Source organism: Sebastes fasciatus, chromosome 14 (genome assembly GCF_043250625.1).
Source record: "Sebastes fasciatus isolate fSebFas1 chromosome 14, fSebFas1.pri, whole genome shotgun sequence".
In the NCBI taxonomy this organism is placed as follows: domain Eukaryota; kingdom Metazoa; phylum Chordata; class Actinopteri; order Perciformes; family Sebastidae; genus Sebastes; species Sebastes fasciatus.
Genome location: NC_133808.1, coordinates 1,476,804 through 1,495,747, shown reverse-complemented (window position 1 = coordinate 1,495,747; position 18,944 = coordinate 1,476,804). Strand labels below are relative to the sequence as shown.

At 41.4% G+C, this 18,944-nt stretch overlaps 1 protein-coding gene and 1 non-coding gene across 3 annotated transcripts in view; both read left to right on the top strand.

Annotated features, from left to right (window-relative positions):
* The window catches only part of tmeff2a (transmembrane protein with EGF-like and two follistatin-like domains 2a), a 162,341-nt gene extending 160,634 nt beyond the window's left edge, over positions 1–1,707 (top strand). For both annotated transcript variants that reach the window (XM_074658194.1, XM_074658193.1), the window contains one exon: positions 867–1,707. In XM_074658194.1, the coding sequence (XP_074514295.1) occupies positions 867–963 (97 nt within the window). In that variant the 3' untranslated portion in view covers positions 964–1,707. The remainder of the gene's footprint in view (positions 1–866) is intronic.
* Positions 1,708–4,201: 2,494 nt separating this feature from the next.
* On the top strand, positions 4,202–4,283 carry trnas-aga (transfer RNA serine (anticodon AGA)). Its single transcript has one exon. It is a non-coding gene; the product is annotated as a tRNA-Ser (tRNA).
* The last annotated feature ends 14,661 nt before the right edge of the window (positions 4,284–18,944 follow it).

Sequence of the window (18,944 nt, the reverse complement as noted above, 5' to 3'; positions counted from 1 at the left end):
TGCGTTAAAGAAATTAGTGGCATTAATATTTCGCCCCTCTGGTGAGAACTTGAGTGAATCTCTGGCATAAACTAATATTAATCTGTTTTTATTCATGTTTCGCCCCTGCTTGAGTATTTCTTATTCTTAGTACTCTCCATTATTCTCTCCATCTCTCACTCCCTGAAGGTCCATTCAGACACAACACGACAACGGCACCACTGCGCTCTGAAAGACATTATTACCAGTGGCTTGCGTCGCACCACGACAGTTTTTCGCTTTGAAGAGCAAAGCTAAACTTTGGGTGCTGGTCACTGTGATGTGCGGCGAGTGAGATAAGACTTGTGTCGCAAACAACTCTTCCGTCAGGAAACGACATTTGGTGTAGCTGTATTGTCGGGTGGAAGCAGTAGGGCTCATACGCTCTGTACAGTGCCAGAAACGTAACAAAGCATGATAACGTAAAGGAAAAAATCAGGAGAAAAACGTGAGAATGGTGACACCGGGAAGAAACCAGTAGAGGGCAATGAAAAATGGGAAAATTGGGAGGGTTGGCAAGTATGGGCTCACTGATGAGTATTTGAGGAACAATGGAGCTCTATGGCACAGAGGAATCAGATCAATCAGGCTCTAGCTACACAGACAACACTTAGCAGTAGAATCAATTTATTGTTGGTTTTGGTCTTTTCACAGGAATTGTTGACAATAAGAAAAATATAGACTATTTCCAACCTTATAATTTAAGATATCATTTCAGGACAGCCTTACTGAGGTCTATAAAAATATCAGAATTGCATCAGAATGAGTTTTCAGAGCTGCAAAGTGGCGTAGCTAACCCCTACATGTTCCCCTCCCTCACCTTCTTCTTCTTCTTCTTCCCTGCACAGGAAGTGCCCACGGACCAACAGGATCAACCGGCAGAAGCAGAACAATGTCCACTTCAGTACAGAGAACACCATGCGCGCCTCCACTCGGCTCATCTGAGCCCAGACACACCGGAGAGAGTCGCCCTCCACTTTCCGGAGCGCCGCGGCATTAGATGTTCCCCCCCTTGTAGGCCAACCCCGAAAATTAGGATCTGCTTCCCCTCACTCCTCGCCCTCTCTCCCAGTATGAACTTTAAGGATGCCCAGGGAGGATGGCGGTACGGCAGAGACAGAGCTGGCGTACCAGGCAGAGACAAGACTCACACGTGGGGTCATGTTGACATCGGCCCCCCCCACCGCCGCCAAACCCCCTAGTCGCAGATGTGTCTCCCTGCACCTTGTCACTTCCGCCCAGGGTTTTTTCTGAAAAACTCAACCATGAGGTGTTGGGGGGGGCGTTGAGGATACTGAATGTGTGTGTGTGTGTGTGTGTGTGTGGGAATGTGTATTAGATGTGTGAGCTTTGGTAGAGGCGGGCTAGCCGGTGTCTGTCGTTTCTAGATGAGGGGTTAAAGCAAAGCGGGGTAGTGCAAAGCAGGGTAACGGGCTTTAAATGAGGTGTGTGTTGTTCGGTCTGGGAGGGGGGTGGGGGGGTTTCGGGGCTACACGTGATGCCTTGCACCTTGTGTTATAGGAGACCTTTGACAGAGGGCACAATGTTATTATAGAGCTCTCTGTTCGGTTGTGACGATGACGTCGGCTTCTGTATCTTGGGTTCTATTTCCAATAGTTATTACTACATTGTCTTGATGGGGTCATTTTTCTGTAAATGTAAATAAATAATTTATATCACGAAATGTAACATGCTGTGTCACTCTTTGTTTGTGGTGTGGCCGAGTTATTTTACAGTGACTAAGCAATAACACAGAGGCTAGTGACTATTATTGTCACAATCATGTTCTTTAACATACAGATCATTTCTAAATAACAAATTGTATCTATATATATATAGATATATCTATGATCTTTAAAGTCATATTTGTTTTTCTTATTCTTGGTGTGTCAATCACACAGTAAATGTCACTCCTTAAATGGTGGAACAAAACACCTGCATTATAGTAAATAGATGCAGAACGCATCTCGTGCATTGCTTTTTCACTGGTGGAATTTAACTATGTTCATTTACTGAAGTACAATTTTAAAGTAACTGTATGTGACTTGAGTATTTTCATTTCATACCACTTCATCCTTTTACGCCACATTCAGAGGCAAATATTGTACTTTTTATATTTATTTGAGAGCTGTTTTTATTACTAGTTCCTCTAAAATTGTAGTTGTTTCATACAAAAAATATGATAAATTTACAGAATGTGATGCATTTATAGATTAAACTAACCAATAACTAAACTAAAATTCTACTCACACATGCAATGAATTAATAAATTAATATAATATGCTGTATATTAGTATGAGTAATTTTACTTCTGATAGGCCTACTTTAAGTGCATTCAGCTAATAATACTTAGGTACTTTAAAGCAGCAGTTGGTAGAAATGGAGCAAAAAAAAAGTTATTTTTATAAAATGGTCACTATATCCTGACAGTAGTGCATGAGACAGGTAATCTGAAAAAAATCATCTCTTACAGAAATAACACATTGACAGGTAAACTGATGTTTCTCAGATTTGTATTATCTAGAAGACCATAAAGCATTGCATTTTGTTATATATTGGACTTAAATACACCTGTAATATATACATATAAAGTATAATAACAGTGGTTTAGCTGTACTGTATGTAAGGGATAATGTACAGTGAGCCGGTCATTGTTGTGAAAGACTACTTACTGAAGAAATCAATATTTTTACACAAAAACGGTCCCTCAGAGCCCGACATCAGAGCTGCGCACATAGCAACGGTCTGTTATACATCGCAACGGTCTGTAATACAGAAATTACAGACCACAGAATGCCTTGATTGACCAATCAGAATCGAGTATTCAACACAGCCGTGTAATAAATACTGTTACTAGCTAGTAGCTGATTTACAACAGAACAGCAACTAGAACAAACGTCATTCTCATGAATCTTGTCAGTTGGCCGAGTTAACATTACAGACACTACAGAGTTAGCATTACAGTAATGGTAAAATAGCACTATAAATTCACAATTAACATTCACAATGTTGATAGTAAGTCCAGACACTTGTTGCCGAATTTAGGTCCATAAAAGAATCTGTGTGAACACAGCAACTATCGCTTCTATGAGCGTTATTAACAGTTACCGTACATGAATTAATTTTATATTACGGGTACGTTGACAACTTCAATCAAGCACAGCTAGCAAATAAATAGTAATTTGAAAATTAAGCATTTTGCATACGATCATTTCCTCGTAAATAACGTTACTGTTTTGCTTCTGTTGTTGTGTTTGCTGCTGTCAGAGATGGAGAAGGGGGCGTATCCGTTGTTGTTGCTGTCCATGTCACGTGACATGCCACTGCTGTGCGCTATTGGCTATTAGGACTTAGTAGGTAAAATGTTAGGACCTTTGGTTAGGACTTGTTAGGAATTGTTAGGAACCTGTTAGGAATTGTTAGGACTTGCTTGAGGGGGGTAGGAAGTGTTAGGAGTTGTTAGGATTTGACTTAGCAGGCCGATCACTGAAGATATTGTCTGAAAACAGAGCCATGAGGAGGTGTAGAAGTCTAGTTTTCTCTCAAAACACTTGAATTACAATATACTAAAAGGTTATTATGGAATTGTTGCCATATGCCAAAAACATTCTGCCTACTGCTAATTTAACTTAAATAACAATTTTAATGCAAAAATGTACTTTTAATAGAGTATTTTTTTTACATATTTGCTATTTTTACATAAGTGAATGAGCTGAACACCTCCTCTACCACTCTGACTTTAATGTGTATCCATGTAAAATGTGTTTTCAACCCTTGTTCCAAATCCACCCATACATCCAGGCCGGTTAGTTCTGCATGTTGCTGCTCATATACAGGGAATAGATTTATGAAGGGGAGCAACACAACTAGTGAACATCTCATTGGCCCTCCCTTCACATGTTGTTTTTCGCTGTTGCACCGTTTTTAACCGACTTCCTCTCCAAAGACTTTTGAGTGCATATAAAGAGGACTGAATGAATGTCTCTCAGCTGCAGGTGTCCACCACCAGATGGTGCTGTGCTCACCATAAATAGCACCTCTCTCCTCCCGGCTTCAGAGGGACATGTCAGCGGAATCATGTTGCTGTTGCATGATTGAGTCCCATCTGAACAGTCAGTGGACCCTAAGGGCAACTGGAATCAATATGTTTTTTGCCAATTTCCATTACATATACAGTAATCCGGTTGTCGTGGCCGAGTGGTTAAGGCGATGGACTAGAAATCCATTGGGGTCTCCCCGCGCAGGTTCGAATCCTGCCGACAACGTCCGTTTTCACAGCGGGGACATTCAGTTCAGTGGACATCCACAAGGAGACTGCTACCCCGGAAGTACTTCGGTAACAGAAATGTCCTGGTATCATACTTTGTTTTTGTGATGTGTGCTTTATTTGAACTTTACTCAAGACCTCGAATGAGTCTGTCAGAAAGCCCTCCTATAAGTTCCTCCGATGTATTAAGGATGACATATTCAAAGATCCAGAGCAACAGCCTTGGACTAGTGCTCGTGGAAAGTAAGTAAGTCCATTTACTTTAGCCAAGTAGGCCTACTGTAGTTTAGTACTTTTTTGAGCTACTTTAATTTGAGTATTTACAATTTATGTTACTTTATACTTCTATTCCATAACATGGAAATATTGTACTTTTTACTCCACTAGGTTGTATTTTAATTGACTGACTGATCTGATTCAGATTTTGCTATCAAAAAGTGTTTAACTTAACATAATAGACAATAAATACATGTTTTTACATTGCAATGCTGTTTATATATTATTGTATCAGTAATAACAAGCCAATAATATAACACTCGTTATGTTCTTCAGCATAATGAGTATTTTTTTCTTTTTATTAACTTTTTTTAGCAAAACATATTAATTCTACACTGCTGGTTACCCATTGATAAACCCTCCTAAGAGCCATTCATTCACAGAATGAGTGGATGTGGTATCTGTAGCCTTAAAGGGGAACTACACCCATTTTCAAAATTCATACATGTTCTTCCTATTGTCTGAAACAGTGCAAAAAGTATTAGTACACATGAACAACTCTCTCCCAAATCCAAAAACTAGAGTGCTGAAACTCAAACTAGTGATGTCACAGGGTATAAAGTGTGGAGCTGCTCCATAGACAGTGAATGGGGAGAGCTGTTCTAGATGACATTGAGAGCACCCAGGGGAATGTTCTGAGTATATGGGAACATTTTCACAACTGACAACACTTCAATAGAATAAAGCTCATTTGGGTATAAAAAAAAACAACACAAAATCAGTATTATACCCTATGACATCACAAGTTTGAGACTTACTTCTGTGGTTTCTGGCTTTGAGAGAGAGGAGCTCGTGTTCACAAATATTGATTGAACATGAAAATAACATGTTGGAATTCTTACTTAGGCGGTGTTCCCCTTTAAGGACAAAGCACCAGCAGCATTCCTCAAGATTGTGTGCTTTTGAAAACATCAAAGTCACATTGCTATTAAAAACACCAGCAGACTATTGTAATAAGGGGAAAGATCATGCAGAGTTCATATATGAAGGTTCTCAGGTGGAACTGTGCTCAGGGTCACCCATGGGTCATTCTGGCAGACTTCAAAATGTTCCTAGCTTTGAAATGGACCTGTGGGCATATACAGAACAGGCATGTTTGTTTGTCTGTTATTAACCTCAAACACTTCATAATGTCAACTCCACTTTGCCAAGTGTAATACAAAAAAAATCAGGCAATGATGCATTGACACTAGGGGTGTCGCGGTATACCGGTTTTGCAGTAATCGCGGTATTAAAAACATGAAAATAGTAATATCGTGTAAATAATCCAACCACGGTATATCGTGTTCAATTCAATTTAGCTCTTGGTTTAGCTATTTCTCTTTTGTGTTCTCCCTCACGCAGTAAATAAAAGCTTGTCACAGACATGACGTCACACACGCGACTATATGACACATGACTATAAAGTAACACACCATAAGCAAGCGCACGTCTTGTCTTCGTGATTCTGTCAAAATGACGACGAATGAAAAGGAGATACTTTATCGCCCTGCTAAAAACGTAAACTCTGCAGTGTGGGAATTCTTTGGGTTGCGCAAGAAAAACAAAGTCCTTCTTGTTACTGCTCCAGTGTGAAGGGAATGTGGAGCTACAGTAACCAAAGGAGGGAATACTTCAAACATGCTGCATAGTCACCTTCACAATCATCATGCTGAACATTTCACCACCGTAGAGCGAGGAAGTTGTAACGTTAGCATAACTAAACATGTTAGTTGAGTTATACGAGTACAACGTTAGCATATCTTGGTTAGTGAATGACTACGTGAGCTGGATAGCTAACGTAGCTATGTTGAAGTCAAGCAATGCTAGCCAACCGAGACCAGCGATAGTGAACCAGTCGGATGGCGTTGCTTGGCTTTGGCTGGCTGGCTCGTTCGCTATCACTGGCGGGTACCGGCTGGCCAACAGCACCCGTCTCCAACCGGCCGAGCCACCCGCCACCACCGGCGTGTACCGGCTGGCCGGCACTGCTCAGCTTCAACCGTGATAGAGAATGACTATGTTAGCTAGCTAGCTAATGTATGTGCTAAGTAAAGTTGGTTAACTTAATCAAGGTCTGTTCAACCAGACAGAAATACAAGCGTTTTATATGCAGCCATATCTGAACTAAACAGCACCTGAGAGGAGCTATATTCTCCTTCCTGTTCTCACCTGCAGCACCGTCTTGTACTTGACCTCCTTAAACCTATTAGGAAGAGAAATCCCTCATGGAGAATGTTTAGTCCCCACAGTCATTCATCTTCATCTCCCTGCCCTATCCCTCCACCAAATTTTAAGATAAGAAGTCAGTCACGTGGGCTACTACGGAGCCTGGAAGGTGTCATACAGCTCTCCCGCCATCCAAACAAAGCTGCAAAACCACTCCTTAATGAAAAATAGACTGTAGCTGTAACTAGTCTGCCTCTGCACACAGGACAACGTCCCACATTGCAGCTCCGAGACAATTAGTGCGGCTTCAGTTGGTGGAGGTGCACGCACACAGACATCTACTAAATCACTAAATACAGTAGCTCTCATGTATGTTGAGTTGAGCCTCTATCACTCTGCTTTATATCACAGTCTGTAATGCATTACATTAATACATCTTACCCATTATGTTCACGTCCCTGAATAATTATATTTACATTATTATTAAATACCTGTAGTTGTCACACAGCAGCAGGAATAATACGAACATCTCCATGGTTAAAAATGGGCACTTTTTAGGCACAGCAGCGGTGACGTCATTGATAAGTTGATGAAGCTGTAACACAGAGATTCCACACAGACAGTGAAATATTTTGAAACAAAGCAGCTGTCCTCAGGATGAGCCCCAAGCTCCCATCAAATCTGTCATAACATTTTTATTTCACTGTTGGTAAAAGTCCAAACTCTGCGTTCACACGTTGCCAACTTGTTCCACTAATCAGTGAAATTAAACATCACTTTGCACATAAAACCAGAGTTTATGGGTGGCGCAGCAGGAAAATGTGTGCCTATGAAATAAAACCCACGGCTATATTTAAAGCAGCAGTGGGTAGAAATGGAGCAAATATGATTAGAAAAGTTATTTTTATAAAACGGTCACTATATCCTGACAGTAGTGCATGAGACAGGTAATCTGAAAACATCATGTTGTGTGTCCTCTGTGTCCTCTGGTGTCCTCCAGTGCTCCTAATGACATCTGCAGGATTTCACAGACCGGAGGAAAACAACCAATCAGAGCCGAGCTGGAGCCTTGCCGTCTCTGAGCAGCTGTCAATCACTCACAAGCTCTGATCAAACGGTGAAACTAGGCAGCGCTGATCAAATATGAATCAATATTCTGTTACTGTAATGACTATTTCTCTCCTTAGATGCTTTCAGAATCATCTTGTAGTGTACTGTTTAGCTGTGAAATGAGAAAGTTGATCAATGACTTTGATTTTCTGTCTTGGCCTGCCTGTTTGCTTCTTTCAGTCCCCCAGTTTAGATGAATTAAGTGTTTATCAGACCATAAATGAGACAAGAATTAGCGCAATACACCGACTCTCTCTCTCTCTCTCTCTCTCTCTCTCTCTCTCTCTCTCTCTCTCTCTCTCTCTCTCTCTCTCGCGCACTCGTCTTTACCGTCTCCTCCTGGCGAGGCGGCCGTCTGCCTGCTGCTGGGCTGAACCGAGGAGCCGCACCCCAGTCACAGCGCACCGGAGGATGGATAGACATGTTGCCTAGGTTGGCTGTTTGAAATACAGTTTTGTGACGTTTTGGAGGTGCACGTCGACCTGCACCGGCTGCTCTCTCTCCTCAGCTCCGGCACCGGCTGCTCTCTCTCCTCAGCTCCAGCACCGACAGCGCACAGGGCTACACTGAGATTTGTTTATTTCTCTAACGGGACTTTCCTCTTGTTTTCTGTTGAGCTGAAAGTTGTGCTCTCTGTCGTTCGGACCTGTTAGAGGCCAGCAAACCTCCGATATCGTCTGCTTTCCGTCATACTCCCATTTTAGCAACAACCTTCTTTTTTTCACTTTGAACACAAAATTAAGTTATTTGTTAACAAAAAATGGCAAACAGTGTGGCTAATCAATATAGTCAGGAAATGACTCAAATAAATATGAAATATCATAGAAATGTAAAAATACACTAGGGGGGTGACGGGGGGGGCTTAAAGCATGGCTTTTCTTGGGCAGGGAGAGAAACAAAAAAATAATATTAAATTGAGAACATGAATTAAGTAATATGTGCTGCGCACAAATTAATAAATCCATAGCTCGAGTTTGAGAGCATAGATGAGTTTGTTTTTTTCTCCATGACACCTCCCGGGCTTCGTACCCTGCAGTTCAACCCCTGGGCACACCCCTATTTGTAGCTTATATTTGTGTGTCTGCGCAGTAGCAGACCCAGTCAGTGTAATCCTGTCAGTTTCCTGTCTTCTCCTGCCCGTTTCGGCTCAAATCCAGTGGGCCCGAGGCCAGGGAGGAGTAGGAAGGACATTTCTGTGAATGTCTGAGTATCTGCTCTCATCTGAGGTCGAGGAATGTGGTGAATGCTGTCATTAGTGGACAGCAAGATCATCCCACGGTGGATTTCACTTTTACTTACTTCAAAAATACAACAACAAGTGAACTAGGCCACAAGCTGCCAAAAAAATAGGAAAGCCCACCTCATTTCCAGAAATAAAGGAAGACTTTTGTCATGCAGACAGCAGGTGGTATGATTTTATATTTCTGCCATGTGAGTGTACCATTTGCCGCTTTTACTTGGATTTGCATTATCAAGTTTAGTCAAGTGCAGGTTGACACTTTTGAATTTTGTATTGTTTTAATCTGATGTGCAGCACTATTTCCCAAGCAAAATGTTCCCTTGGGGACAATAAAGTAGATCTTATCGTACATCTTATCTTTTCTACCCACAAACATATAAAAGCACTTTCACAGTTCTTTTATTTTTTGCTCAGAGTGACTGGTGAACAGTAGCCTAGCCTACAGGAACTTCTGTGTAATGAAATGGAAGTGAAATAAAATCCAATCTATAAGAAAGTCACACAGAATGTGGAATGTTAAAGTCCCACTGGGCAAATGTCACTTATCTCCAGTCTTGTATGAAGACATTTGTAACTTACTTAATGATGCTGGTGACAGTGACTAGCAAGGCTAGCTAACGTTAGCTTGAGTGGGAGGCTGCTGCAGTAATACAGTCATACATTAACGTTATAGCAGCATCAGACTCCAACTAAATCTCAGCCTATAGATCAAACAGTTGTCTATTAACACATTGGTTATTTACAGACAACACTCAGCCTAACGGGATTCAATCAAATAGATGCCTGGATAAGCAATATCCAGCCACTGTGTTGGACAGGGGAAGACTGAAGGGACATGACTGCGATCAACCTTCATTTATGAAGGTATGTTGAATGCTCAGGTTCAGGCAAGATCACAGAATAATTATTAGAAGTGTGTATAAAAAAAACTTTGTATAACGAGATGAATGCATATGATTTTATCAAAATTATAATCCAAACATACGTCAAATTGCATTGAAGTCTTTGGGATCCTCGGTTTTCAATCCACCAAAAGGGGGCGCGGCCATGACTTTTTGCGAAGTACCCGTGTGCTGGTCTGTATGTAAACGAAGCAAGGAGAAACTCTGATTACAACACACACAGAGGGGGACTTCATTCTCTGATCAGGTAGACATTTCTCCTCTATATCTTAAATTGTTGTTTGCTGCTATATTAATGCTCTGGATATCGTATGGAGCACCTTTAATGCTAACGGTAGATGTTAGTCAGCTAATGTGCTGGTAAAGATTAGTTTGCCGTATACTCTGATATTGTGTTTGTCACCATAGTTACACAGTTACCTTCTCAAAACAGTAAGCTTTAGGAAAGTATGTTTTTTTAGGAAAGAAAGATGATGTGGCTCTGTCACTGCTGGATGTGTAAATAAGCAACTGTTTGCTAAGGTCGTCATAATAACTCAGAAAGTTTCTTTGCTGTAGGAATGCCAAATGTAAAAACTCCGTTTCAGTGTTTGCACTTTACCTCGAGGCTTAAACACCAGAGATTCAACAAGTTTGTGGTGCACAGCGGTGGCTCGCCTGCTGATGGAATAATCCATTCATCTGGAGTGTGCAGGGGGTGGCACATTGACATTGATGATTTAGTGCTTTGAGAGCATTTCATAAGTTCTCGTAGGGAGTTATATGTATCATATCATAATAAATCTTTAGCTCATCTCGTCTAATGGTAAAGTCCGCCCGGTCTTTCTTTACTCAGGTGAGGTCCTAGTGGCCCCACCCACTCCATACATACTGCCAAAGGTAAGCACAGAGGTGCCTTTTACAGGTTTACATGTGTTGTGAGTGTTTGTCTTGACTGGATGTAGCTACAAGTGAAATAAAGAGGAGTAAAAGTGTGACCATGCATTGATGAGATCAATCTCTGATGGCCTTGGGTTTGTTTGTGGTAGACAAAGACCTTAAAGGACAAACTCTCATTCTGTTCTCAACACACAACAACCAGTGTATACAGAAATGATTTCCCATACGCACATGCCCAACCTCACACATACAGAGCCTCACAGATATGCACTCAGCTTTGGAATCTGACACATATCTTAGAAATGCTTAATTCTTCAACTAGCTCCTTAACCATTTTAGACGGCATGCTTAAACGTGCATGCTTGTTCTCCAAGGCATTCAAATGTAAATAAGGTGCATGCCAATAATAAAATGTCTTCTGCTTGATAGATTCATCTGGGAAATTTGCGATGGTGTGGAGGGAAGTACCGGTGATGAATGAAATAACAGCAAAATCAAACTGTTTTGCTGGGAGGCACGTGGCTGTCTTTCAGAAACCCACACTCTGGGAACCATCATGCCAGGAGAGCCTTCACATCGATTTTACAATCAACAAACTGCACCTCAACTCCTTTGGCAGGGAAGGATTGGCCCATTGGTTTGAAAATTGATGGTGTTGGACACATGAAAGCATATACACTCACACAAACAAACAAGCACACACTCACCCATACGCAAGGCATTCCTCACACTCTGTGTGTAAAGCTCAACACCGCAAAAATTGGTCCATTAGCTTCAGAATTGATAGCATCACAGGAAACACACACACACTCCTATAGTAGCGTACAAGGCCACCTTTAAGTGAGCGTGTGTTAGACACACGCTGGCCTGTGAAAAAGGGTCATTTAAAGATCCATCGCCATCTGTTTTGTTCCCAGCATGCCATTTTCCCCTCTGTGGGGGCCTTTGATTTAGCGACAAAAGGGTACCATCACTGCCTTCCTTCCCGCTGTGCGACCAGACATCCAGTCTGAGCTGGTTATACGAATCAAACACTGCCGGGCATCCATCGTATCATCATAGGTATGACCACCTGTGCTGGACTGTTGTTGGTAATCACAAGCATTAGGGGTCCCATTTAAACACTGATCAGGGAACCTGTTTGTTGTGTCTCTTGCAGATATCACATAACCTGGAGTAAACAAAACTAACCATGACGTCAGGTTTCCAACAATGGTCTCACTATATGAAATGGCTACTATGGGGACTAATATCATCACACATGAATACAGTTGGGCTCACTGAATCCACAAGTCATGGCTTTCCAGTCATAGCCAATTTATGCAATTCCAAGACTGTTTAGGGACCCCAGTATGCAGAAATATTCAAATACACCATTTTTAGAATAGCATAAAATATCACATTTATCGTGCATGAGAAAAATTGCATGTTTTTGGCCCCAAACTGCATGGGATTAGCATAAATTGGTCTCGAGACTCATGGGTACCCATAGAACCCATTTACATACACATATCTTGAGGTCAGAGGTCAAGAGACCCATTTGAAAATCGCCATGCCAGTTTTTCCATCGCCAAAATTTAGCAGACCTTTGGAGCGATATTATTATCCCGACAAGCTAACATGACGTGGTTGGTATCAGTTGGCTACCTACGGGTCTGAGAAGTGAAGCCAATGTGGAAGTGCCTTAAACCTGCATTCTTTCTAACAGCCAGCAGGGGGCGACTCCTATCTCTTTTAGAGGAGTGTCTTGGCCAAAATAGCAGCACAACGTAGAACATAAAACATATTAAAACCTTTAACATAACACATAATTTTACTGAAAAGTATTTTCATGCTGACATCATCCAGCCAAGTGTTTTGTATTTTATTTTATTATACATTTTATCTGCATATGAATGTATTTTAGCTTGTGTTTTACTTGTTATTGTCGCTTGTATACTCATATTCTTGTCTTGCACTCTGTGACGCACAGTTGTTTTGAAGGTTTCTATACAAATAAAGGTTATTATTATTCCCATTAGTATTGTTCTTGAGTTGTGCATTGAACCCCAGGGCTTACAATGTTTCCACATACTGTATACTGTGCATTTAACAACCTAAACACACATACAGTATCAAATCAACCTTTAAGTACAAATCCAGACAGCTACACTTCATGCAAAAATGTCCTCCTCGACATCATGGTATAAGGCCTCCGTCTGTGTGAGAAACCATCATTAAAGTACACCATGAGGTTTGCCTCAAGGTGTTGCAGTTGCATTCTTGTATATACATCAAGCAGGCACTTAGACAAACATGTGGCTCGGAGCAACCCAGAGGAGCACAGGGAGGGGCCATGTCACCATCTTCTGAAGTCAACAGATGCAGTCAACGATGAAAAGGACTGTAGAATATGTAAAGGTGAAACAAAGATGTGACAACATGTGGAAACTACTCAGTACAGGTGATTTAGTATTTTTGGTTGAAGTATGTATGTTTTAGCATCAAAATGCTATTTTCCCTTCAAAGCCTCTCAAAAAACATTTTCCCACGTGACCTGACGTAGGTTTCTACATGATGATGCTGCAACATATACAGTATACATCTTTATAGTCAGTGTAATACATATAGTAACTTAAATGGCCGTCGGCACCCTCCCAGTTTGGAGAAGGAGACAGGAGTACTGGCAGCTAACTAGTCCGGCTAACGTTGACTCAGCTAGTGCTAGCGTTCACATTATTCATATCCATGGACGTATAAAGAGAACTGGATACAGCGTCGGAGGCAGGCTCCTGTTCACTCCTATGAGTTTCTCAGTGGCGCATGAGGCCGAAATAGCTCGACTGCCGAGTGATAAAGTACCCGGATCATCCGGCGATCTTCCGCATCCATTGAGCCCAGAGAGCAGACGGGTTTCGGGTAGGGTTTCCTTTAACTCCGCCTCCCAGCCCTCGGTCCAGCCGCGGTCTGGGTCTCGTTCACATGAACGGAGGAAGGGAAATAACTCATTTAGTTAGTGCATTTTACAACTTTTACGACCTAATGATTTAAATAAGAGCTATTAGAGTGTTCGTACTCGGAAGTTGATTTACCTCAAAAAAATTATCTGCAGAGTTACCAATGTGTCTTTCCCAATGTAAGTCTATGGGAAAAAGTCTTCTGGGGCCCAATGGCATCACGTGACAGACACGGAAGTTGTATTACCGCCGTTTGGCCACTACGAAAATGTGCTTCCTGGGGGCTTGTTCCTAATCTTATTGAGTAGCTTACTTTTGCAACCTAGCACACTGCTTTTTGCAAACGGCTGAGTGGGTTTCCCATTTGAAAAAAAACCCTGAAAAGAATGCAAATGGACCCGCCCTTTAAGTGTGTGAGAAGTTGTTCCCGCCCAAAATAAAATGTTAACCATCTCCTCCTTTTTGTATGTAAAATGCTTTGTGGGTTGGTGCTTCAGATCAAAACTAGTTAGATCACTTTTAGGAAAAGAAAAGGAACATTCATTTCTTACTTTTGTGAAAAAGAAAACAGATACCAAATAATCCTCCTCTGCATGAGATTGCATTTTCAAAGAAACTTGGTCATCATCCATCCTGGTAGTTTGTCAACAGCCAACGGTTACAGCAATGCCACACCCCCTGCTGAAGGTTTTCAAGCAACTCCAGGAAGCTTTCCCAGGACACAAAGCTCATTCATTCGACGGTGCGACTTGCAGCGGCATGTTTGTTGAAATGAGGGAATATGCTGATTGTTGTTTCTGCTGCAGCAGCTTCCCACATTTTTTTATTTAGGGAGAATTTTTACAGTTGAAGATTTGATTACGGAAATGTTCCTTTGGCAAAATCAGAAAATCGCACAATTTGAGTTGTGTCTGTGAGACTATGAGTCTATCATAATCACCTCTAGCAGAATAAAAAGGCATGAATTATGATTGGAAATGTTGTTATATATATATATATATATTAGGGCTGTCACAGTTTTAATACGCAACTCGCGATTTTTAGGTTGTAGCAGACTCCGTTTTAAAGCTAGATTGAAGATACATATGAAAACATAATTAATCCAACCATGTCATACTAGCTTGTCATGAAGGAAGTTAAATAACGCTCCAAACTTACGCTAAATTTTGGTGAGGAAAGACTGTCATGGCCATTTTCAAAGGGGTCCCTTGACCTTTGACCTCCAGATATGTGAATGTAAATGGGTTCTATGGGTACCCACGAGTCTCCCCTTTACAGACATGCCCACTTTATGATAATCACATGCAGTTTGGGGCAAGTCATTGTCATAGTCATTACGTTGTTTTATGCTAAATGCAGTACCTGTGAGGGTTTCTGGACAATATTTGTCATTGTTTTGTGTTGTTAATTGATTTACAATAATAAATATATACATACATTTGCATATAGCAGCATATTTGCCCACTCCCGTGTTGATAAAGTGGTGGGCACACTACCAACGTCAGGAGCGCGTGGAGGCTGCGTCGCGCGGTGGCTGTGTGATTCACGCGTCTGGTGTTCACACTAGCTGGGTGTCGGCTGCGTGTCTGCTGGGTTTCTGCTGCTGTGGTCAGCCCTTTCTTTCTACATAGAGTTTGCCTTTTAATGGCCATTTAACTTCATGATAAATGTGATTTATATTTATTTTAGACAGAGAAAGGTTCAGAAACGTGTGGTAATTTGTAAATAATAGTAATAACACAATTAAAACTCCTACTATATTCCTTCATTGAGCTCTCCAAGTCATTCTGTGTTCTAGAACACTGTCTGGCACATATTTCAGAATAAAAGCCTTGTGTTAACAAATGAAGGAATTCTGTCCACAGAAAAAACGCTTGAGGGCTTTTATTTCGAAATAAAAGCAGGAAGTGTTGATTTAAAAAATAAGTCTTTACTTTTTTCATCTCCGTAACATATTCTACAGATAGACATCGAAACTGTAGTAAAGTCTTGCTGATATGATGTTAATATACAGTCAATAGATCACCTTCACTGTCTGTTGCTGCTGAGAGACGCAGCTGAGACGCGCGCGGCTCGCGTGAAAAATAGGCAAGCCCTCTATTCTATAAAATAGACGCGCGTCTGACGCGCGTGAGACGTGCGTCTCATGTAGGCAGTGTGGCCACTCTAAAAAACAACACGCCACGCAGCCGCGACGCGCTCCTGACGTTGGTAGTGTGTCCACCACTTAAGAGTATTAAATACTTGACAAATCTCACTTTAAGGTACATTTTGAACAGATAAAAAATGTGTGATTCATATGAGATTAATCCCGATTAACTATTGACAATCATGCGATTAATTGCGATTAAATATTTTAATCGATTAACAGCCCTAATATATATATATTATTGGCTATTGCTCTGTTTTACAAAGGTCTAACGCTCACTGATCTGTCAGAATTAGATCATGCACTTGCATTTCTAGGACTCTAGAGGGCAAATACATCCATTTGCTGACTTGTAAAAATGTCCATCCACCATTTCTTATTTAACCCATTTTCTGACAGCCTGTGTGCATGACATCATTGATTTCTTGTGCATTCTATTCTATGTAACTGTCGGAGAGTTGGCAGCAAAAAGGACCCTTAAATAAATAGCAAGTGTTGTTGTTAAATAGGCAAGGGAAAGACAACATTCCTTGACACATCACTGGGAACGTGTGAAACATACCAGACCATCGGGAACACGGGAGGAATTCAGGAAAGCAGAAGATATGAGGGAGGAGGAAAACGAGGAAAGGGAGTGATGGAGAAAAGGGGGGGAGCAGAGGAAAGGAAAGGAATGGAAAGGAGGGGGACAGTTGGAAAAATGACAGGATGGGAGCGTCATTCCGTCCGCTCTATCCAAGGGGTGAAAGTGGGAAAAGTCAGAGTTCAAACGCTAGGAATGGGAGGTCATACTTTTATGTTGACAAAAGTGTGAGCCTCCAAGGAGAAGCAGCGACAGAGAGAGGGGATAGAAACACTGCAGGTTTTGAGTTAGAGGAAGAAGGAAATGTGTTTGTGTGTCTAGCACTTCCACTCTACTCTGACAGCTTTGAAGCTCAAGAGTAACCTCAAGAAGAGGTGTTAGTCCTGGATGTTGACATGGGAGAATCTGTCGAGAGCACTAATGATTACATGTGTAGTTGGACAAAAGACTGAGCTGGAACAGAAAAATAGCAACCTATGGCTACCATGTCAGTTCCAGTTTCTTTTTAAAGGAATAGTTTGATATTTTGGGAAATGCACTTATTTGCTTTCTTGCACGAGTTAGATGAGGAGATTAATATCACTCCCATATCTGTCAGTCAAATATGAAGCTATCGCCCGCATCAGGTTAGCTTAGCTTAGCACAAAGACTAGAAACAGGGGGGGACAGCTAGCCTGGCTCTGCTCTATCAGTGCCTCTTAAACTCCCTTCATATACCTTGTTTGTTTAATCCGAACAAAAAACTGTAGGCAGTTATTTCACTATTGGACAGAGCCAGGCTGTTTCCCCCTGTTTCTAGACTTTGTGCTAAGCTAAGCTAACTGTGTCCAGGCTGTAGCTTCGTATTTACGGTACAAACACTAAAGTGGTATCAATCTTCTCATCTCCCTCTCATCAAGAAAGCAAACAAATGAATTTCCCAAAATGTGGAGAAATGTATGTATTGTTAGTACAAAACTGGTTACAATCACTTCACTGAATACTGAAATAACAACACCATTTTTAAAATAGACGCACAACATTTCAAGGACATTCTGCGTCTCATGATAACGCATTTTAAGGCCCAGACACACCAACCCCACATCAAAGAACCAACGGCGACGAAGGCCGCCCGTTGAGTCACTTCACGTTGCCTTTGTCTTGGCTGACAAGTTGTATTTGAACACACCACAAAGACGACAGCCAACGGCCAACTACCACATAGCTACTGTACCTTCTGCGCCTGCATGACATGTAATAACTCTCCCGACCGGCAGGTGGCGGTAGTCTGTATCTGTCTTTGAAAAAGGGAAACCGGAAGCTCGAGGACTGGGGATATACAAGCTGTTGTTATAATACGTACATGAAACAAAGCGGCGTTTGACGTTCATTTTCACACCACCCTCACTCACCACTTAGCTTCACTACAGATGTTCATGTCGCTGTGAAAATATCCGTGTTGGAATGATCAGATGAGATAAAGATGAAAAATGAGAAGAGTCTTCTGTGTTTTTCCACCAAAAAAACTAGGCTGTCCAAGCCCCCAGGAAGAGTGCCGGGCTGAGAAGCAAATATTCGTAGTGGCCAAACGGTGGTACTACAACGTGTCCATCACATGATGCCATTGGGCCCCAAAAGACTTTTCCCTATAGACTTATTTTGGGAAAGAGATGTCTGTAACTTGGCGGATAAGTTTTTTTTTTAGGTAAATCAACTTGAATAGCCCTTATTTAAATCATCAGGTCCTAAAAGTTGTAAAATGCACTAATAGCTGTATCCAGAGTTATTTCCCTTCCTCCATTAATGTGAATGAGACCCAGACCGAGGCTGGAGTGAGGCCTGGGAGCCGAGGTTAAAGGAAATGCTACTGCGCCTGCTCTATGGGCCCAATGGATGAGGAAGATCGCTGGATGATCCAGGTACTTTATCATTTGGTAGTTTGGCTTGAGGCACTGAGCAACTTTCATAGGAATGAACGGGAGTCCTCCTCCAACGCTGTATCCAGTTCTCCTAACCTAACCTAACCTAACACAGTTGTTTCCTGTGAAGACTGATGTTTATTTAGAAAAGACTGTTTGCATGTAACGAGCAGAAACTGACACGTGTTGCTGGGCATTCATAGGAAAACGCATAGAAAATTAGGAATAATTTTTGGGCAGATATCATACTACATACATATGTACAGTATGTAGTATACAGTATATATTATATGTAATGTATTCTCATTACTTATAATGAGAATACATTGTATGTAAATGTGTTTAACCAGTGTTTTATATTTGACCTATTATATCAATATGATTAGAGCATGTAGGAGCAGGCTATACTTTAAGGTTTACTTTCTATAGTAGGAGTGTTGTGTTGCTCACAGTTAAAAGTGACCTGACTTCTGCTGAGTTGAGTTTTTGTCCTCTAAATGTGAGTCAAGCTAAGAGCATAGCGTTTGTAGATGGGTGT